This window comes from Aspergillus vadensis, assembly GCF_003184925.1.
Source record: "Aspergillus vadensis CBS 113365 unplaced genomic scaffold BO88scaffold_1, whole genome shotgun sequence".
In the NCBI taxonomy this organism is placed as follows: Eukaryota; Fungi; Ascomycota; class Eurotiomycetes; order Eurotiales; family Aspergillaceae; genus Aspergillus; species Aspergillus vadensis.
Window position 1 is genome coordinate 2057615 of NW_020292039.1, and position 20084 is coordinate 2077698.

The following is a 20084-nucleotide window of genomic DNA, read 5'->3' on the forward strand; positions in this document are numbered from 1 at the left end:
ACTGATCAAATATATAGATCTTACATTGAACTATGTTACTCTTTCTTCTAGTCTATGGAATATAAGCTGTGATCTAAACGGGCATTTTACTTAGCAACTTAGTGATTGTTGTTCAGCAACTTGTAATCTGGAGTGGCCGTTTAATGATAACCACAGGGTAGCATCACCCACCCGTTGCGGTACAGTTGCAGTATGGTAATAGATGGGTTTTTACAACTGTACGTGATCGCTGACTTGTCATGACTATTATGTATTTTATAAGGATATATATGTTAACACAATAGTATCGACAGGTTTTTGCTGTTGTTGTTGTTGTTATAGAACTATTCATCAAAGTTCCGTGATATATATTTTTTTTCTCGATGATGAGCATTACTACCACGAGTATTAGTGGCACTCCAACTTGATTACTACACGTTTATATCGATAGTTTTCACACCATGATAACCAAATAAGCACAGTTGTTAGTAACGACTTTTCAGCTTTCAAGCTCAAGTTTTCGTTGTTTCAACTTGTTCATAAACTATTTATTACCATTATATACTACCCCACCACGAAAGTTAGCGGCCTTAGTGTGACTATGATAAGGCCCGTACTGTAGGGAGTGACACTAACTACTTAGCACTAGTAGCGGACTTATCCAGACCTTGATGGAACATACTACTTAACTGTATTCAGATATGAGACGACGAGGCGATTACACCAGTGCTGCAATCAATCCGACGTATCAAGTTTGCATTTCCTACACCCCCATATGCAGATCTATATGCTCATAGTATAAACTGGAAGATATATATGCATCCAACGAACCAATACCCACCCAATGAAAGGTCATAAAACATCATGAGATCATGTGCATTCCAAAACGAAAACAGAAATAAAATCGACTTTTGTGTTTTTCCCATAGTAGCCCAATTATCTCCAAAAATGCCAGCATGCATATCAGAAAAGAAAAATAAGCGTTCAAATCAGCTTCATCCCTCATTTCTTCTTTCTAGAAGACGAAGAAACGAGACGTTTCTTCATATGCTTCGGCATCTTATTCGCGCGCTTCTCGCGCTTCTCCTCCTTGACCTTTTGCTTGTGGTCGCGCTTCTCGTCCTTATCTTCGAATCGCTTACCGCGGGGCGCCTTCTTCGCGAAAGGATCTTTCTCTCCGTCTTCCGAGTCGGATCCCTCATCAACAGATACGCCACCGTCGGAGCCAGCTTCGGAACCTTCTTCCTCTTCATCCTCATCGTGGCCCTCTGCCTTCTTCTTCTTCTCGCCTGCGAGAAGATCCCGGTAAACGAGGTCGTCGCCCTTACCGGCACGGACTTGCTCGGCGTCGCGCTCAAAGTCGTACACCTGTTCCAGGGTTTGAGGGATGTATTGTTGACGGAAGACGGCGGCGTCGACTTCAGTGTCGCCTTCGGCGTTGTCATTGCGGGTGGCGAAGAGGTGCTCGATGGCTTCGAGCATTGGCTCTGCGGGTGTGACGGTGGTAGGGCCATCGCTGGAGATGACGAATTCGAAGACAGCCCGTTCGGTGAGGACCTCGACGTTCTTGCGACGGAAGAAGTCGCTGATGTTCTTGATATCCATACGCAGGAACTCCAAACTGCGGGGGTGGTCGTGTTCGACACTCTGACTGACATCGATGATGTGGAGCTTGTTCTTGTGGTAAAGCATGTTGTATTCACTTAGATCGGCGTGGACCAGGTGGCAGGTTTGGTACATCACGCGCATGTAGCCGAGCAACTCCATGTAGATCTCGCGCCACTTGGCATCGGGGTCGGGGATGTTGAACTCAACGTCCTTGAGTCTAGGAGCGGCAATACCCTTGGAGCTTCCGACGAAGCCCATGACCAGGACGTGGAGGCGCAGGTGGATGGGCTCGGGGCAGGGGATGCCGGCAGCGTAGATACGACGCAGGTTACGCATTTCCTTCTCCGCCCACAGCTTGACCATTGCTCGGTTGTTGCTCTTGCTGTATCCTTGTCTGAAACGGAATTCACCAGTGACATACTTGTCTCTGTCCTTGAAGACCAGGATGCTCGTCTTGTAGACCTTAATGGCGCGGTGGAGGGGCGTCTCTTCGTTATCGGGGTACGAGATGGAGTAGTAGACGTTGGCTTCTTTACCGGTCGACAGACATCCGTGAATCTCGGAGACAATCTCTCGGTTGATCATCTGTAGCAGGATCATACGTGTGCGGGGATCCAGCACCTGCTCGGAGGTAGCGCGGTCTGCCCTGTCACCACCCCGATCACCACGGGCCGCCAGGCCTGACTGCATATCGTCCAACTTGATCTTGCCGGCATGCTTCGTCAATGACTTCACTTGATCGTCCACGGAGGCGCGAGTGTTGACAGACGGTTTCTGGGTGTTCGTCTTCGGTAAGGTCCACTTGGGAGTGTTGGGGTCCGCAGAGAGCTCGTTCGTTTTGCGCTGGCGATTGTAGGATTTCGTTAGGTCGGCGGGGTTCGATGAGGTGAAGTCTTCTTCATCGAGTTCTTCTTCGAAGATATCATCGTAGTAGTCATCCTCTTCGTCTTCATTTTGTTGCGCCGCAGAGTCTTGCCCCGCCATAGCGGGGAGGGAGCCGTCTGGGTTGACATATCCCTGGTTGGGGATATAGGTATGCGCCGGGTTCAGGCCATCAGCCAAGCCGGACGCTTGCGCGTCAGCATTCGGAGCAGCCATGACTGAATGTAAAGGGGTGAAAACCAGATGTGTGTAGAAGCGAAGTCTTGCAATTGATCTGAAAAAAACGGGTACCTTTTGGGTGTGGGACAGTCATATGGCTCACCGCCCGGCAGAACCCCGCGGGCTTCCCAAATGGAAGTAAACGCGTGCAAAAGATCCGGAGCTGATCGCCTCGATAACGCGTGGCTCTCCCCAAAGTCAGCTTCGTCGCATGTCAAGCATCGACCCCAGCAACCTCCGTGCGCATCCATTCACCTCGCCGCCCTGCTCCGTCTAGTCAGGGCCTAGGCTTCTGCTATCTTTCGCCTCGGGCGCGTGATGACTGGGTTGTTGTAATTGCCCCGATTCCTCGTGTCGCGCGTGCTTCGTCAAGATGTACGTTAAACAGATCATTATCCAAGGCTTTAAAAGGTATGTTGCAAGAGTGTACCCATTATGCTCCAGTGCGCCTTCCGGCTGACTGCAATTGCTCTACAGCTACAAGGACCAGACGGTCATCGAGCCATTCTCCCCGAAGCATAATGTCATCGTTGGTCGCAATGGCTCCGGAAAGAGTAACTTCTTCGCGGCCATTCGTTTCGTCCTCAGCGATGCTTACACCCACTTGGGCCGAGAGGAACGCCAGGCCCTTCTTCACGTGCGTATCCCGTCGCAAGAACCAATGCTGAGAGGCTTACAAAAGGATAGGAAGGTTCGGGGTCCGCTGTAATGTCGGCTTACGTTGAAATCATCTTTGACAACTCTGACGATCGGTTTCCCACTGGCAAACCGGAAGTGGTCCTTCGCCGCACCATCGGACTGAAGAAGGATGAATACACGCTTGACCGCAAGAATGCGACGAAGTCCGATGTGATGAACCTGCTCGAATCTGCCGGGTTTTCCCGTTCGAACCCCTACTACATCGTGCCTCAGGGTCGTGTCACGGCTCTGACTAACATGAAGGATTCCGAACGTCTCAACCTCTTGAAGGAAGTCGCGGGAACTCAGGTATATGAAGCGCGCCGCGCGGAGTCATTGAAGATTATGCACGAAACGAACAACAAGCGATCCAAAATTGACGAGTTACTGGACTTCATCAACGAGCGTCTTGCGGAGCTGGAAGAAGAAAAGGACGAGTTGCGAAACTACCAGGATAAGGACAAGGAGCGCAGATGCTTGGAATACACAATCTACTCTCGCGAACAGCAAGAAATCTCCAGTTTCTTGGACAGTCTTGAAGAACAGCGTCAAACCGGCGTCGAGGACACGGATCTTAACCGTGACCGCTTCATCCAAGGAGAGAAGGAAATGGCCCAGATCGATGCTGAAATTGCCGAGTGCAAGCAGCAGATTGAGTTCCTGAAAGTGGACAAGGCACAGCTGGAGGATGAGCGTCGTGAGGCCTCCAAGGCCCTTGCACAAGTGGAACTGCAGGCAAAATCACAATCGGACAATCAAGTCGCCGCTCAAGCCTCGAAGCTACGTCGCGACGAAGACCTGAAGGCCGTTCAGAGTGCCATCCAGGAACGTGAGCAAGAGCTGCAGCAATTGATGCCCCAGTTCAACGCCGCCAAGGATCAGGAGGATACTGTCAAGACGCAGCTTACCGAGGCAGAGACCGCCCGTCAGCGACTATATGCCAAGCAAGGTCGTAATTCTCGCTTCCGTAACAAGAGTGAGCGCGACAAGTGGCTGCAAGCAGCGATCAAGGATAACTACGCTTCTATCACTTCTGTCCAGGGTGTTTTGGCACAGACCCAGGAGGATATCAAGGAACTCGAAAATGACATAGCACTTCTAGAGCCGGAGAGCGAGCGCTTGCGCAAGCAGATTGATGGTAGAGGCGACACGATCCACTCTGTCGAGCAGCAAGTTCAATCTGCGAAGGATGAGAGAGACCGGCTGATGGATCAGAGAAAGTATGTATTCCGTGCTGCTGTAACCGTTCACTAGGCCATGAACTTGACTAGCTGACGATATGCTAGGGAGTTGTGGAGAGAAGAAGCCAAGCTGGATTCGATCTTGTCGAATGCCTCCCACGAAGTGGAGCGTGCCGAGCGCAATCTGTCCCAGATGATGGACCACAATACGAGCCGTGGCATTGCTGCTGTCCGGAGAATCAAGCGCCAGTACAACCTCGAGGGAGTGTATGGCACGCTAGCGGAGCTGTTCGAAGTTAGTGATAGGTACCGGACCTCTGTCGAGGTCACAGCGGGCCAGAGTCTGTTCCACTATGTCGTCGACACGGATGAAACCGCCACAAAAGTGCTCGAAATCCTCCAGCAGGAGAAGGCTGGCAGAGTTACATTCATGCCCTTGAACAGACTACGATCCAGACCCATCAACATGCCCAGGGCAAGTGACACAATTCCTATGATCGAGAAGCTTCAGTACGACTCCAAATATGAGAAGGCATTTGTTCACGTGTTTGGAAAGACCATCATCTGCCCGAACCTTCAAGTCGCCTCTCAATATGCCCGCAGTCACGGTGTCAATGCGATCACTCCCGAGGGAGACCGTTCGGATAAGAGAGGTGCCCTTACCGGTGGTTTCCACGATTCACGACAGTCCCGCCTCGATGCAGTGAAGAACCTGACCAAGTGGAGGGATGAGTATGAGACCAAGAGGAACCGTGGTTCTGAGATTCGAAAGGAGCTCGAGCAGCTGGACCAGCTCATCACAAGATCGGTCGGCGAGCTGCAGAAGCTGGAACAACAGAGACACCAGGTGCAAAACAGCAGTGGTCCTATGCGACAAGAGCTACGGGCCAAGCGCGACCTTCTGCAGAAGAAGAATGACAACCTTGATGCGAAGCGACGGGCGCTTCGCAACATCGAAGGCAATCTGGCAGCGGTGACTGACCAAGTTGGCGCGTTCGAGGCGGAGCTGTCGTCGCCTTTCCAGAAAGCGCTCAGCAATGAAGAAGAGGCGCGCTTAGAGGAGCTCAACAACACAGCTCAAGATCTCCGGCGACAGTACCAGGAGCTTTCCAGTCAGCGCAGTGAGCTCGAGGGAAGAAAATCCATCCTCGAGGTCGAATTGCGCGAGAACCTGAACCCGCGCCTTGACCAGCTTGTCGGCCAGGACATGGACTTGGCAGACGACGACAGCCAAGGCAACCTGAAGGAGACACAGCGCGAAATGAAGCGCCTTCACAAGGCCCTGGAGAAACTCGGTCAGCGTCTCCAGCAGGTTGACGAGTCCATCGATCAGGCCAACGCTCGCGTGGGCGACCTGCAACAGAGGAATGCGGAGACACGGCGAGAGCTGGAAGAACTGGCCAAGTCCATCGAGAAGCACCAGCGACGCATGGAGAAGAGCATGCAGAAGAAGGCTGCCTTGACGAAGCAAGCCGCCGAGTGCGCTTCTAATATCCGTGACCTGGGAGTCCTCCCAGACGAGGCTTTTACCAAGTACAAGAACACGGATTCCAACGCCGTGGTCAAGAAGCTTCACAAGGTCAATGAGAGTCTCAAGAAGTACTCCCATGTCAACAAGAAGGCGTTTGAGCAATACAACAACTTCACCAAGCAGCGAGAGGCGCTGACAAGCCGAAGAGAAGAACTCGAAGCTTCCGAGAAATCCATCGACGACCTCATCAACGTGCTCGACCAGCGCAAGGACGAGGCCATCGAACGAACCTTCAAGCAGGTCTCCCGCGAGTTTGCCAATGTCTTCGAGAAGCTCGTCCCCGCTGGCCGTGGACGTCTGATCATCCAGCGTAAGACTGACCGCGCTCTTCGGCAACCCGACGAAGTCGACTCCGAGGACGAGGAGGCTCGCGAGAGCGTCGAGAACTATGTCGGAGTTGGCATCAGCGTCAGTTTCAACAGCAAACATGATGAACAGCAGCGTATCCAGCAGCTCAGTGGTGGACAAAAGAGTGAGTGCTCACCGTTTATATATTGATCAATCCTCCCTTACTAACCCATCACTAGGTCTTTGCGCCCTCGCCCTAGTCTTCGCCATCCAAGCCTGCGATCCCGCCCCCTTCTACCTGTTCGACGAGATCGACGCCAACCTCGACGCCCAGTACCGAACTGCCGTTGCTCAGATGCTCAAGTCCATCTCCGACTCGACCAACGGCCAATTCATCTGCACCACTTTCCGACCCGAGATGTTGCACGTGGCCGAGAAGTGCTACGGTGTCAGCTTCCGGCAGAAGGCTAGTACGATCGACGTTGTGTCGAGAGAGGAAGCCTTGAAGTTCGTGGAGGAGCAGAAGTCGTGAAAATAACGCCGTGGTAGTTCGGACTGATGTGCTGCTTTAATGATGACCTGGGATGTTGGGTAGCAGGCGTATATGATCTGATGGGCTTCTTATTTGTTTTTATCTAGTCTTTCTTAGTTTATACTGCTGCCTCTTTTTATGTACGCTACAGGTCCGGTCGATTTCTTTTTCGATTGATTCGAGATTCCCAATCTTATGTTCTTCTTTCCAAGTTCTATTGGCGATTTGTCCAATTGCGTCTGTCGTGATCTATCTCGTAAATGATGTCTTCGCTCCTCCACTCATCTATCTGTGTCTTAATTACCCCCATCCTGTATATCAAATCCTCACATCAACTGCAAAAGAATTACCGCTTGACCCCCTCCTCCCCGGTCCACTCAACCAACAACCTCTCCGACACATCCCTCACCAAAACATGAACATGTTCCAAACTCCTCACACTCTGCAACGCCGCCCAGTTCTTAAACCACAGCACGCGATCCCTGGCCTCCGCCTCACTCACCCCTTCATCTCTCACCACCGCATCCACAAACGTCCTTTGCACAAACGCCTCGATCAACGCCCGCGACTCATCCGTCACGTCCCCGTTCTCTTCCTTGACGGCCACAGGGGTCCGCAACCACACTACAATATGCGAGATCCCCGGCGCGAGACCGTAGGGCCAGTCATTACGCAGGATCTTGTAATCGGATGGTTCTGCGAACGGGATGGGGTTTTTGTAGGGGAAGGTGGTGGTTTCTGTGCTTGTGGTGGTGGTGGAAGTTGGGGTGGATGTGGATGGGGTGGTGATAGTGGATGATGAAGATGGGGAAGAGGGGATAGTATCAGTCCAGCCTAGACGCTTCTGACAGATGTAGTTTGTGATAGAGCCGTATTGTTGCTTGGTTTTATGCGACCAGGATAGGTAACGGGTTAGATCGGAGGGTTTCCGTTTTAGGATGCCGAGATCGTTGCGTGCTGGGGGATCGGGTTAGTTAGGAGTAGGAGGAATAGGTAGGGAGGGTTGGGTTGGGTTGCGGGGTAAAGGGGAAGAGAGAGTTTAGAGTCAGGGACTGGAATGCGGAACCATTGGGTTTTGGTTGATGGATGGATGGAATGATCGAGATGGATTCGAGGAATGGATGGATGGATGGATGGTAGGAGGGCGCGGGGGAGGAAGGTGAGCATGTGAGGGGTAGGATAGTAGGAGTTAGTAGTTCTCTCTTCCTATCTCTTTGCCTCTCACTCTACTGTATGTATAACCATCCAAGGGAGATTTTGAATTGTGTAAATCACCTACCGATGATGGACTTGAGATCCTCCCAGTCATGAAGCACAAACTCCTCGTCGGTCTGCGCGAGGACTTGACGATCAACCTCGGTCAGGTTGAAGGCCGGAGGTTCCTCGGAAGTCATGGCTTTTTGTCGGCGGGTTTAGATGTGTCTATGAGACTGTGTGCAAGAAGGATTGACTAGACTAGCGGACAGTCGATGGGCTCCACGGAAGGATCAGTTGAGCTAGCTAAGAAGGACGGAATTATTTGTCTAGATAGGAAAAAGGAAGAACAGCGAGGGAATTGTGAACGAAGACGGGAATGGTTACCCCAGGAAAGCAAATCCCCAACGGGACTGATTCCGCGCACTATATGAGTTGGCTTGTTCACATGCTGACTGGGTGAGACTCTCCGCACGTCGGAGGTGTAATTAATATTGCCATGATATTTGTCAATTGTTCTCTGGTAATCTTTGTTATAATCAACTCATGACAGGAGTTCATATTCCTTCTCTTGTACTTTAATCATTATCTCCATCGATAATCAATTGATTTTGCCTCAACAAACTTATCGATAAGCCGATTCAGTGGCCCGATCGGGACTGTCTTCCCGTGACCGACACCGAAAATTACCGTCACAAAACCCGACTCTCTCCTCATCTCCTCACATCCTCTCCCTCTCATTACTTGCCTCTCCCTCCTCCTCCTCTTCCCTCTCCCCCTCTCATTCCTCCCCCTTTCTTCTTTTCTGTTTTCTATTCGTTTTCAAGTTCCCTAGGGGTTGCTGGAGTAATTGCCAATATGAGGTATGTGCGCGTGCTACTCGCTCCGCGATTGACGGGGGGCTAACAAAAGTCGTTTGTCGCAAAACAGTGCTTTCTCACCCGACAACATCACCGGGGCCTTCATCCCCTCGGCCCTCTTTGTCGCCGGAACTTTCTTCTTCAAGCAGGAATTGACCCCCTTTGCCGTCGCTCTGGCCGCGGTCTTGGTCGGCTGGAAGATCTTCAGCAACAGTACGTACAGGAGTCGCTAATCGTATGACTTTACTTGCGGTCTTCTGACATGTCTCAACAATTTCTTTAGAGCCCAGAAAGGTCCTCAACCCCGGTGATTTCCAGCACTTCACCCTGAAGGAGAAGAACGACATCTCCCACAATGTCACTGTCTACCGTTTCGCCTTGCCCCGTCCTACCGATATCCTGGGTCTGCCCATCGGTCAGCACATCTCGCTTGCCGCCACCATTGGCGGTAAGGAGGTTGTCCGCTCCTACACCCCCATCTCCTCCGACAACGAGGCTGGCTACTTCGATCTCCTCGTCAAGGCCTACCCCCAGGGTAACATCTCCAAGTACTTGACCACCCTGGAGGTCGGTCAGACCATGAAGGTCCGTGGCCCCAAGGGCGCCATGGTGTACACTCCCAACATGTGCCGTCACATTGGTATGATTGCCGGTGGTACTGGCATCACCCCCATGTACCAGATCATCAAGGCTATCATCCGCAACCGTCCCCGTAACGGTGGAAACGACACCACCCAGGTTGACTTGATCTTCGCCAACGTGAACCCCGACGATATCCTCATGAAGGAAGAGCTCGAGCAGCTGGCCAAGGAGGACGACGGCTTCCGCATCTACTACGTCCTCAACAACCCCCCTGAGGGCTGGACCGGTGGTGTTGGTTTCGTCACCCCTGACATGATCAAGGTTTGTTGAATCTCCAATTTAGTGTCTTCCGGCACGTCCCACTAACCAAACCCTATAGGAGCGCCTTCCTGCCCCCGCTAGCGACATCAAGATTCTGCTCTGCGGTCCTCCTCCCATGGTTAGCGCCATGAAGAAGGCTACCGAGTCTCTCGGTTACACCAAGGCTCGCCCCGTCAGCAAGCTCGAGGACCAGATCTTCTGCTTCTAAGGCAGCAATGGGAGATGACTTCTTTGAGCGAATAGGCAGATGACATAGACTGTCTCTGCCTCACAGATTCCGGTAATTGATAGATTGTCGATAGAAAAGCCCGCTACGGGCCGACCGTTGGTCATCTGGGTGCTTGATAAACGGTGTCATGAGTCAATGCGAGAAGACCAAGAATTTCCATTTCGGATACAACATACATGTCACTTGATATTAATCGCAGAGCGCACGTGCGTCAAACAACATCTTTAGGTATTGTATGATTACGTCTATCAGGACTGCTGTACTTCCACCATCGAATCCACCATAGCCAGAAACTTCTGTTGGTATTCGTCGGCCGTCGTCGTAATTGTCATGGGCCCCTGGCGACCAATGACATTGAATGTCTGAATGACCCCTGTCATGGCTTGGGCGTGCAATTTGTGTTTTGCCCAGAAGAAATCCAACAACACGGCACGATACTTCCATTTGCCATCTGCAGACTCTACGCCGATGCGCCACGGAGCATGCCTACCAACAACCTCAGGCTGCGAGGAGGCCGGAAACCGTACGAGGAAAAGAGAGTAATCAACTGCATTGGACGAGCGGAGAAAGTCCGTGTCCGTTTCCAAGACTTGCTTCAGGGACTCGTATTGTTTTTGCGACAGGCGGATCTTGTCGTCAAATTGATCAGCAAGCTTCCGCAGTGTATCTTCGCTGACCAGTGGTTCGGGCACCAAGTCCCGCTCTGGATAGAAATAGTCAATGGGCTTAAGATCGTATTTCTCCCATTGATTGGCGTTTGGGTCTTCGGTTTTCCCGTACAAAATATTATCCATGATGATGTGATGGGCTGGCGTGGACCCTATCAGGCTCCCGACCGTCTGATATGGTGCATATACATAGTCGGTAATCCAGACTAATAAGGAATCGCGATGGGCACTCATATATTCGTAGTATGGCTCGAGCAGATCCTCACGGAAGAAGGAATGTTCAAAGTGCCTGGGGAGGCTCTTGACGAGAAACTTGCCATTGGAGGTCTGGAAGAAGGTCTATCAAAGCATTCAATCAGTACCCAGACTTTTACGTGGCCTTCTGATTGTGTTCATACCGATCCTGACATTCCAAGATCGCCCATTGGCTTCAATGGGACAGTCTTCTTCTCATCTCGGAAGCTCGCCTTGTACTCGTTCTCGTCGATCTCCCATGTCTCGCTGCGCAGCTTTCGAAACAGATGGCTCCCATATCGAAAAAGCTTGATGTAGAATATGCTGAAGAAGGCTAGGATGCGCCCTATGAGGGTCTTGCGAAAGGTGGCTGGGTCGCGGAATAGCGCGAGTTGGATAGACTTGGATAGGGCCTTTTGACGACGACTACTACCCATGGTCGCGGAGGATACTGAAGACAGAGAATAGAATAGATCGTTGACGGAGGCACATGGCTGTTTGGGGGCTTAATATGGAATAAAAAGAAGAATGGCCAGGTTTGGGACACGAGGTTGCGTTGCTGGCGCTGCAGAGAACCGTGACGTCAGAGAAGGGGAGTGGTCTCATATCCGCTCACATGACATACATGAGGATTTGAGAGGGAAGAGGAGAGATCAGGGTTAGCAGTAGTCAGATGATCTGGTTTCACGTGACTAAATTCGATGAGTCATGAGGGAGTACTCACCGCCCGGGCAGTATGGGCGATTGCCGAATGGAGGCTAAAGAGCAAAGAAAAAAAAGTCCCCCTCCAAAGCGAGGCTCTCGATTCCCCTCCATTTATGGGTCGCCATCTGGTAAGCGGGGCACGCCGATTTTCCAGCGGCATTTTCCAGTCTGTCCGCTCATACTACACACAAAATAGTCGCTGTTCCTGCGCCCGCGGTGCTTTTTCTTCGCCTCTTTTAAATCCCTGGCGCTCGTCTTTTTCCTCTGCGTCGCTTTTGAAGAACAAAGCTGCCGCCATGACGTCCGCCTCCGACCTCGCTGTCTCCGTTGAGGGACTCTCTATTCAGTCGACCTCCGAGACCTCCAAGTTCCCCAACTGCTTCCCCTCCCTGAACCCCGTCGACGTCTACAGAGAGCACATTGCCGAGGAGCTGGCCAAGATCACCGGCTTGGACGCGGAGAAGATCTTCTCCCGCATCGCATGGACGAATTCGTTGGACAAGGGTGACCTGGTGTTGCCGGTACGCGACCATAAAAATTACAATTGGATTAGTTCCATTGGGCCACTTGACACCAACTAAAAGAGTATGTTATCTCTAGGTCCCCTCCCTTCAGATCAAGAAGAACCCCCAGGAGCTGTGCAAGGAACTCGTCGAGAAGTTCCCCGAGTCCGACCTCATCCTTCCCCCCGTCGCCTTCGGCCCTCACATGCAGTTCTTCTTCCGCCCGGAGCGCCTCACCAAGAACGTCGTTAGCCGTATCTTGAAGGAGAAGTCTGCCTTTGGTACCAATGGCAACGTTGGTCTGCGCGACCCCGCCGACCCCTCCAAGGGTCGCAAGCGCATCATCGTCGAGTTCTCGTCTCCCAACATCGCTAAGCCCTTCCACGCTGGTCACTTGCGCAGTACCATCATTGGTGGTTTCCTCGCCAACCTTTACACGGTCATGGGATGGGACGTCATCAAGATGAACTACCTTGGTGACTGGGGTAAGCAGTACGGTCTGCTTGCCAATGGTTTCAAGATGTTCGGCAGCGAGGAGGAGCTGACCAAGGACCCCATCAACCACCTGTTCAACGTCTACGTCAAGATCAACGGCATCGTCTCCGAGCAGGAGGGCCCCATCAAGGAGCTCAAGGAGCAGATCAAGGCCAAGAAGGAGAAGGGTGAGGACGCCGCCGAGCAGGAGAAGGAGCTTGCCAAGCTTGTCGATGCCAGCGAGGACGAGAACGCTCGCCGCTACTTCAAGAGCATGGAGGATGGTAACCAGGAGGCTCTTGCTCTCTGGCGCCGGTTCCGTGAGCTCAGTATCGAGAAGTACAGACAGACTTATGCTCGTCTGAACATTGACTTCGACGTCTACTCTGGAGAGTCTCAGATCAAGCAGGAGAGCATGACCTCCGCTTACCAAACCATGGAGAAGGCCGGCGTGTCCGAGAAGTCCGAGGGTGCTGTCATCGTCGACTTCACCAAGCACGGTGCCAAGAAGCTTGGAAAGGCCATCATTGTCCGCAAGGACGGCACCCCTCTCTACCTGACCCGTGATATCGGAGCCATCCTCGAGCGTGAGGAGGCCTACAAGTTCGACAAGATGATCTACGTCGTTGCCGCTCAGCAGGATCTCCACTTGGCTCAGCTCTTCAAGATCACTGAACTCATGGGCTACAAGGATCTGGCCAACCGCTGCCAGCACATCAACTTCGGTATGGTGCGCGGTATGAGCACCCGTAAGGGTACCGTCAAGTTCTTGGACGACATCCTCCAGGATGTCCGTGACAAGATGCACGAAGTCATGAAGAAGAACACCGAGAAGTACGAGCAGGTCGCCGACCCTGAGGGCACTGCCGACATCCTCGGTATGTCCTCCGTCATGGTGCAGGACATGACCGGAAAGCGGTACGTATACCCCTTCCCCCATGATAGCCCTCAAATGCTAATGAATTCGCAGTATCAACGGATACGACTTCAACTTGGATGCCATGACCTCGTTCGAGGGTGACACCGGTCCCTACCTGCAATACGCCCACGCCCGTCTCTGCTCCATTGTGCGCAAGTCCGGCCTGAACGTCGACGAGCTCGACACGGCCAACCTGAGCCTCCTGACCGAGACCCACGCCACCGACCTTGCTCGTCTCCTCGCCCAGTGGCCCGATGTGCTGCTTAACACCAACCGTACCCTGGAGCCCACTACCATCCTCACCTACCTGTTCCGCATGACCCACGTGCTCAGCTCCAGCTACGATGTGCTCAAGGTTGTTGGTAGCGAGCCCGAGCTCAAGAAGGCCCGTATGGCTCTGTACGAGTCCGCCCGCCAGGTGCTGCACAACGGTATGCGCATCCTGGGTCTCAGCCCTGTCAACCGGTATGTCAAACCTCATTTCCGCTTTAATATACACAGTACTAATAAGTCACTAGTATGTAATGGAAGCGACCATAAAAGATATACATTTAGTGTGACCAAATACCAAGCATCTTTTTCAGCGTTCACATCACTTCCAAAAGATTATCAATCACACCGTAGCATGGAACAAAAAGTAATATATTTAAGCCGGAATAATACTCCGCCCCATGAACCCCGATATGATCGCCAGTCTCGTCCGAATATCAGATCACATCGGCGTCCTACGTAGTATCTAGATGCCCCATGAAACAATCACCGAAACTCAAAACCATAATCGCCGCAAGGCAGCCACCCGAGCGGAGCGGGTATGTAACTTCTAAGTAGACGCCGTCCTCGGGAATCAACACAACCAGCAGTGGGGACTCTCGGCCTCGGGGACTTGACTACTTAGTCAACGTGATCGGCTTTGCTTTTTGCATTTTGCAGGTCGTAGTCTACCAGATCCTCGGGATCCTGCGAAAAGTTTATTTTGGGTTTCTTACATTAGAGATCTGGTTAGTTAGTAATTGATTATCTGAGTGAGATTATGCATTCGGGACTTGATTGTGGATCACGTGGTTGGTATGCATTAAGGCTGGTCATAGTGGTTTTGTTTTGGAGAAGGTCTGAGTAGAAATTTCTTTGCTATATAGTTAAATTGATCTAGGATGGTAGGATATTTTTAAACAAAAATCTATACTGTCATTCCGTGCGTTAATTCAATTCGAAGTTGTGATTTATCATCGGCATGTTTGAAGGTCACTTGGGAGCATGATGATAGCGGGCTGTATATATATGTGATATGTTGGGTTGAGGTAAAAGTGCCTGTAGTCACGAACACCAACTGATTATTACTTGTTACCAGCTACATAATAATCAAATAGATGATTGATATCGATCAAGTACTACTAGCAAGGACTTCTTCAATGACACCAATGAGAGATAAAAGAACTTCACGTAACAAGTAGGAAGACTACAAAGCTTCAATGGGTAATTAAGTATGATGCTACGGAAGCCAACTTACTTTCTACTCTTAAGCATACTAAGTGAAACCAGGATTTAAGTGCACAGCGGATCTTTAGCTTCACGTCATCACTTTGCTCTGAAGAAAAAGAAGTAAACCCAGATATTAAGGAAACAGGAAGCACTACTCATTGGATGGGTATATGCCCCTGGGGAACATTATGAACCTGATCACTGAACTTCAGTGGAAGAGTGGACATACATACTGGATTAATAGACTCATATACAGGTGCTTGGTATTATATGCATGCATTTAACCTGTTATTGTCCTATGCGAGCATAGCTATTGTAGTTAGTAGTTAAGTAGGTAGGTGAGAGATGACTCGTAGCATAAGGATTAATCTATCGTTCCTAGCAACTGTACATCTGTAGAGTGTCCAGATAGAAAGACTACTACTGTACGTTACCTATCGCTCTTCTCATTACGATACCGCCCTTAGCCCTTCTATAACCCAGTCATGAAAATACGAATACGTATTCCCCACGTAAGAACAGATTCCAGCTCGCAGTCCGGAACAGGATTTGACAGCATACCTACTCCACCAGGAGACCAAGCTAATCAGGGCAAAACTGGCCCCATATAGCTTTCCAGTTTCTCGAAAGCTTCATATATGACTTATTGGACACTGTCTGACTCGTGTTGAGGGTTATTAATTGGCTTCCCGGGTAAACGGAACCTTCGAATAATATCCTTAGAGGCTTTTCGCTTCCTAGCGGTTAGTACCATGATGAGAGAGATTATCCTGAATACTCAATGTAAGCTACCGTCTAGCGCTTCTATGTATATCCGGGTATATAGTGGTGTGCTTCAGGGGCAAATTTCCTTAATTGATCCAGATGAAGGAATGTACTAGCTTGGTCGGCAGGTACCTAGTGTCAGGTAGTGGGGAATGGGGTTCCAGAAGTATATAATGAAGATCCTAAAGGAGTGTGGTGCGATTTGGTTGCTGTATAATAGTTCTTGAGGCGGTATGTTTTGTGGAAAAATTCCATATGTTCTTCGAAGCTTAGTCGGCAGCAGTAGGTAGCCTTGCGTGGTTTCAAGGGCAAATTATCTAACGTCTATAATTGTTTTGTAGTTGAGAAGGCTGCCCGGGCTCATTTATGTCAATTGCGACGGTCGAGTCTATTCGTATACTATACGGGATGTGTGATAGTAGGGCCATAAACATCAAGCACGGACGATTGACCGGTTAGTTTATGGTGCGACAAGGGATCCATTGTGGCTTGCATTTGTAAGCGGAAGGCTTAGGAGACTAACCAGTTAAGGTCCCTGCAATCAAGTAAAGAATGCTAGAAGGATATTGCCTTTTGGTCCCTGTACATCCGGAAATTGAATTGACCGTTGCAGACCAGCTTTTTTGCATTCCATCCCTCGTCTCGAGGTCCACTTGTGAAGTTTGCTGGGCCCTGACATATTTGTCAGATACACTAGCCATGTAGAGCATCTTGCTGTCTTGAATTAACTAGTTGGTGGCTGAAAATGACAGCTTCAAAAAAGATGACTACCTATTTGAGGGAAAGCAATTTGGATATTAGAGGGAACCTGTGGGCCAAAGTCTCGACTGAGATACTGTTGCTCCTCCGGCAATGCCGATGAAAACATGGTAGTCATATGTTGTCGGGTAACGGCAAACAATAGTTATCGCAAGAGTTCCCCCTGGTTGTATCCCGATGCGCTCAATTGAAGCATCTTAGACGTACTATATTAGTACCAGGGGAACATTAATTTACTGTTATGGGAAAATCTTTAAGAAAATTGACCGGAATATCCGAGAAACCAGTGATTATGAAATTAATCAATAACCTCATATCCAGTGGTTGATATTGGAGCGGATCCAGTGCCAAACTAATTGCCTAGTGCGTGGTGGAAGAAGGATAATGTGGAAGCTTGGCGTTTGCATCCTGTGCAGAACCTGTCAGCGAACGGCCCCTGGTTAATATGGATTAGCAACATGATCCGCTTGTTTCAGGGTGAGAACTACGGAGTTGGGTTCATTCTCGTTTCGGTGGGCTTGGTCGAAGATTTTATGTATCCGCCTCGGTTGCCGCGGAGGCCGAGAGTTCTTAGGGCAGTAGGGCAGTAGGGCTAGGGATCGGCGAGATGCCAATGCTGCCGATCTTGAGGGTGTTCCCGAGAACCATACTATACCAGGTGTCCATAACCTTATTGCTCTCTTTTTCTCATCAGTAGAGAAAGAAACTGTCGGCAAAGAATCCAAACTGCCGAGGATTCTTACCCTTGGTGATAGTTAATGCGATCGATAAGGAAACGATAGAAAGTATAATAAAGGAGTGTCTCGGGATGGCGCCGAAAGGAGCAAAAACCCGGATGCCTAAAGGTTTCCTAGTGGGGAAGGCGCGCTGGTCCAACTACTGGGCGCTACTGCCTTTTTGGGACCCATCGGACCCTGTCTTTCTTCGAGCTTAGCGAGCTTGGCTAGCCTTCCTTCCTGTTCCGTGCAAGTCTAGATGCCCACTTCATTTCATCCTCAAACCGCCGTCTTCCAGCGGGTTCCTTCGATCGTTCGATGTGGCTTCCAGGGTCCTGAATCAATTCTCATACTTCCGATGTATCGCCGTTATATCCAAGAAAAGGGGATGAGTGGAGGGCACAACGAGTCGAGCGAAAAACCTACTTATAGATCTCTTCGCATCCCTCTCCATGGCTGGTCTTTTCTTCCCTCATCACGCTCTCAGTCTCTCTTTCTTCTCTTTCCTTTCCCAGCTTCTCTCTAGTCCTTCCTTAATTGTACCCGGTTGATCCAGGTTCCATTCCTTCGTTTTCACCATGCATTTCCTCCAGAACGCTTTCGTGGCCGCCACTATGGGCGCTGCGCTGGCCGCCGCTGCTCCTCTTGAGAAGCGCTCCTGCACTTTCACCTCCGCCTCTGCTGCCAAGTCTGGCAAGTCCTCTTGCACCACCATCACCCTCGACAACATTGAGGTCCCTGCCGGTGAGACTCTTGACTTGACTGGCCTCAAGAAGGGTACTACCGTACGTCTTGCCTCGCTCCCTTGAGTCTCTTCTCAACCCTTCTTGGACCAACTAATTTTCTCCCCTCACAGGTCATCTTCGAGGGTGAAACCACCTTCGGCTACAAGGAATGGAAGGGTCCCCTGATCTCCATGTCCGGTACCGACATCACCGTCAAGCAGGCCTCCGGTGCCAAGATCAACTGCGACGGTGCTCGCTGGTGGGACGGCAAGGGTAGCAACGGTGGCAAGACCAAGCCCAAGTTCTTCCAGGCTCACAAGCTCGACGAGTCCAGCATCACCGGCCTGAAGATCTACAACACCCCTGTCCAGGGCTTCAGCATTCTGGCTGACCACCTGACCATCACCGACGTGACCATCGACAACTCCGCCGGTACGAGCAAGGGCCACAACACCGATGCCTTTGACATTGGTCAGAGTACCTACATCACCATCGACGGTGCCACCGTCTACAACCAGGATGATTGCCTGGCCATCAACTCGGGTGAGGTATGTATATGTGCTGTTGCAAACTAAAAAAGCCGTCACTGTCCAGGAGCTGCAAAACGTCAGAGACTAACTAGAACACAGCACATCACTTTCACCAACGGTTACTGTGACGGTGGCCACGGTCTCTCCATTGGTTCCATCGGTGGCCGCAGCGACAACACCGTCAACGACGTGACCATCTCCAACTCCAAGGTGCTCAACTCCCAGAACGGTGTCCGTATCAAGACCATCTACGGCAAGACCGGCACTGTTGAGAACGTCAAGTTCGAGGACATCACCCTGTCCGAGATCAGCAAGTACGGTATCGTCGTTGAGCAGGACTACGAGAACGGCAGCCCCACCGGCACGCCCACCAACGGTGTCAAGGTTGAGGACATCACTTTCAAGAAGGTCACCGGCAGCGTCAAGAGCTCTGGTACTGACATCTACATCCTGTGCGGTTCCGGCAGCTGCTCGAACTGGACCTGGAGCGGTGTTGATGTGACTGGCGGCAAGAAGAGCAGCAAGTGCAAGAACGTTCCCTCGGGTGCTTCCTGCAGCGACTAAGCGGTCTCTTGATAGCTATGTCGAGATGTTGAGTCTTAATAGTAAGGCTGCGAGAGGGATATTTTCCGTTCTGGACTCTGGCCGAATGCCGGAAGTGTTTGTATTAGCTTTTAATGTTTAGAGTATCATTGGAAGAATAGATGACTCGAGTCTAATCTACAACGCTCAGCAAAATTAGTCCTCGGAAACAAACCTAGAAGACAAAGCAATCCATCGTATATTTTAATATAGCGCCAAATAGAGCGAGGGTGTTCCCATCTGGACTGACCAGGCGCGGCTCTCATGAGGTGCCACGCAAGCCGATCTGCTCGCTGTGATCACACACACCTGTCTTACACCCACTGTAGCACAAACTATTCTACCGACGCGTATCTGGCACGTCCTTAAATAATAATCGCGAGATGCACATTATTATTCCGTTCAATCGGCAGACAATCTAATGACAGTAAGAAGCCACCTCCGCCTCCGATCGCAGACTTAATCTTCCGCCGCCAAACTCAAAAGTCAAAACAAAAGCCTCCACCTGCGTGATGGGGACTAAAATAACAAGGAGCGGTGATGAAGTGAGAATGAATTGCATTGTGCAGGTTAGACTAGGACGGAGTGGGTAGGAGATCGGCAGGCGACCGTTACACCAAGATGTGATGCCAGCCAGGTATATTACATTGTTTGTTATGATGTTATGTAGGAATCTAAATTGGATCTAACTGAACTACTGGGAGGGAGGTCACTACTCGATTAGATGATTGATGTGCGATAATGGTAATAGTCTCCTCAGATGCATGGGAAGGAGGGGGATCATAGCAGTAGGTCCCCGATGACATGGCGGGGCTGAAAGCCTTGTTCCGACTTACTTAATGAGTACTATCATGTTCCTACTTACTAGTAGTAGTAGTAGTAGTAGTAGTAGTTACAGCTGATAGTAAGGATAATCCAATTGGAGGGAAAAGAGGAGGGGG

General features: G+C 50.7%; 7 protein-coding genes across 7 annotated transcripts; 4 read left to right on the plus strand and 3 right to left on the minus strand.

Moving 5' to 3' along the window:
- Window positions 1-663: 663 nt before the first annotated feature.
- BO88DRAFT_400409 (serine/threonine-protein kinase RIO1) lies at window positions 664-2689 on the minus strand. The gene has a single exon (XM_025705561.1). It carries the CDS (start codon window positions 2683-2685, stop codon window positions 982-984), a length of 1704 nt encoding a protein of 567 aa, XP_025568525.1. The 5' UTR covers window positions 2686-2689; the 3' UTR covers window positions 664-981.
- Window positions 2690-2856: 167 nt separating this feature from the next.
- BO88DRAFT_21025 (chromosome segregation protein SMC) lies at window positions 2857-7106 on the plus strand. The gene is made up of 5 exons (XM_025701923.1): window positions 2857-3099; window positions 3166-3325; window positions 3376-4586; window positions 4653-6550; window positions 6606-7106. The coding sequence occupies exons 1-5, from the start codon at window positions 3062-3064 to the stop codon at window positions 6896-6898; spliced, it is 3600 nt and encodes a 1199-aa protein (XP_025568526.1). The 5' UTR covers window positions 2857-3061; the 3' UTR covers window positions 6899-7106.
- BO88DRAFT_400410 (GIG1 family protein) lies at window positions 6985-8461 on the minus strand. Its single transcript, XM_025705562.1, has 2 exons — window positions 8178-8461; window positions 6985-7855 (listed from the first exon to the last, which is right to left on the minus strand). Exons 1-2 carry the CDS (start codon window positions 8290-8292, stop codon window positions 7245-7247), a joined length of 726 nt encoding a protein of 241 aa, XP_025568527.1. The 5' UTR covers window positions 8293-8461; the 3' UTR covers window positions 6985-7244.
- A 489-nt stretch (window positions 8462-8950) lies between these two features.
- On the plus strand, window positions 8951-10063 carry BO88DRAFT_410074 (cytochrome b5 reductase family protein; the record flags this gene model as incomplete). Its single annotated transcript, XM_025707989.1, has 4 exons — window positions 8951-8955; window positions 9023-9165; window positions 9236-9855; window positions 9914-10063. The coding sequence occupies 4 exons, from the start codon at window positions 8951-8953 to the stop codon at window positions 10061-10063; spliced, it is 918 nt and encodes a 305-aa protein (XP_025568528.1).
- Window positions 10064-10332: 269 nt separating this feature from the next.
- On the minus strand, window positions 10333-11583 carry BO88DRAFT_378294 (phosphatidylinositol phosphate kinase family protein; the record flags this gene model as incomplete). Its single annotated transcript, XM_025704438.1, has 2 exons — window positions 11151-11583; window positions 10333-11091 (listed from the first exon to the last, which is right to left on the minus strand). The coding sequence occupies exons 1-2, from the start codon at window positions 11421-11423 to the stop codon at window positions 10333-10335; spliced, it is 1032 nt and encodes a 343-aa protein (XP_025568529.1). The 5' UTR covers window positions 11424-11583.
- Window positions 11584-11763: 180 nt separating this feature from the next.
- On the plus strand, window positions 11764-14178 carry BO88DRAFT_400413 (arginine--tRNA ligase). Its single transcript, XM_025705563.1, has 4 exons — window positions 11764-12212; window positions 12292-13586; window positions 13639-14052; window positions 14106-14178. Exons 1-4 carry the CDS (start codon window positions 11988-11990, stop codon window positions 14110-14112), a joined length of 1941 nt encoding a protein of 646 aa, XP_025568530.1. The 5' UTR covers window positions 11764-11987; the 3' UTR covers window positions 14113-14178.
- Window positions 14179-17601: 3423 nt separating this feature from the next.
- On the plus strand, window positions 17602-19209 carry BO88DRAFT_431261 (glycoside hydrolase family 28 protein). Its single transcript, XM_025709289.1, has 3 exons — window positions 17602-18091; window positions 18163-18579; window positions 18661-19209. Exons 1-3 carry the CDS (start codon window positions 17885-17887, stop codon window positions 19123-19125), a joined length of 1089 nt encoding a protein of 362 aa, XP_025568531.1. The 5' UTR covers window positions 17602-17884; the 3' UTR covers window positions 19126-19209.
- The last annotated feature ends 875 nt before the right edge of the window (window positions 19210-20084 follow it).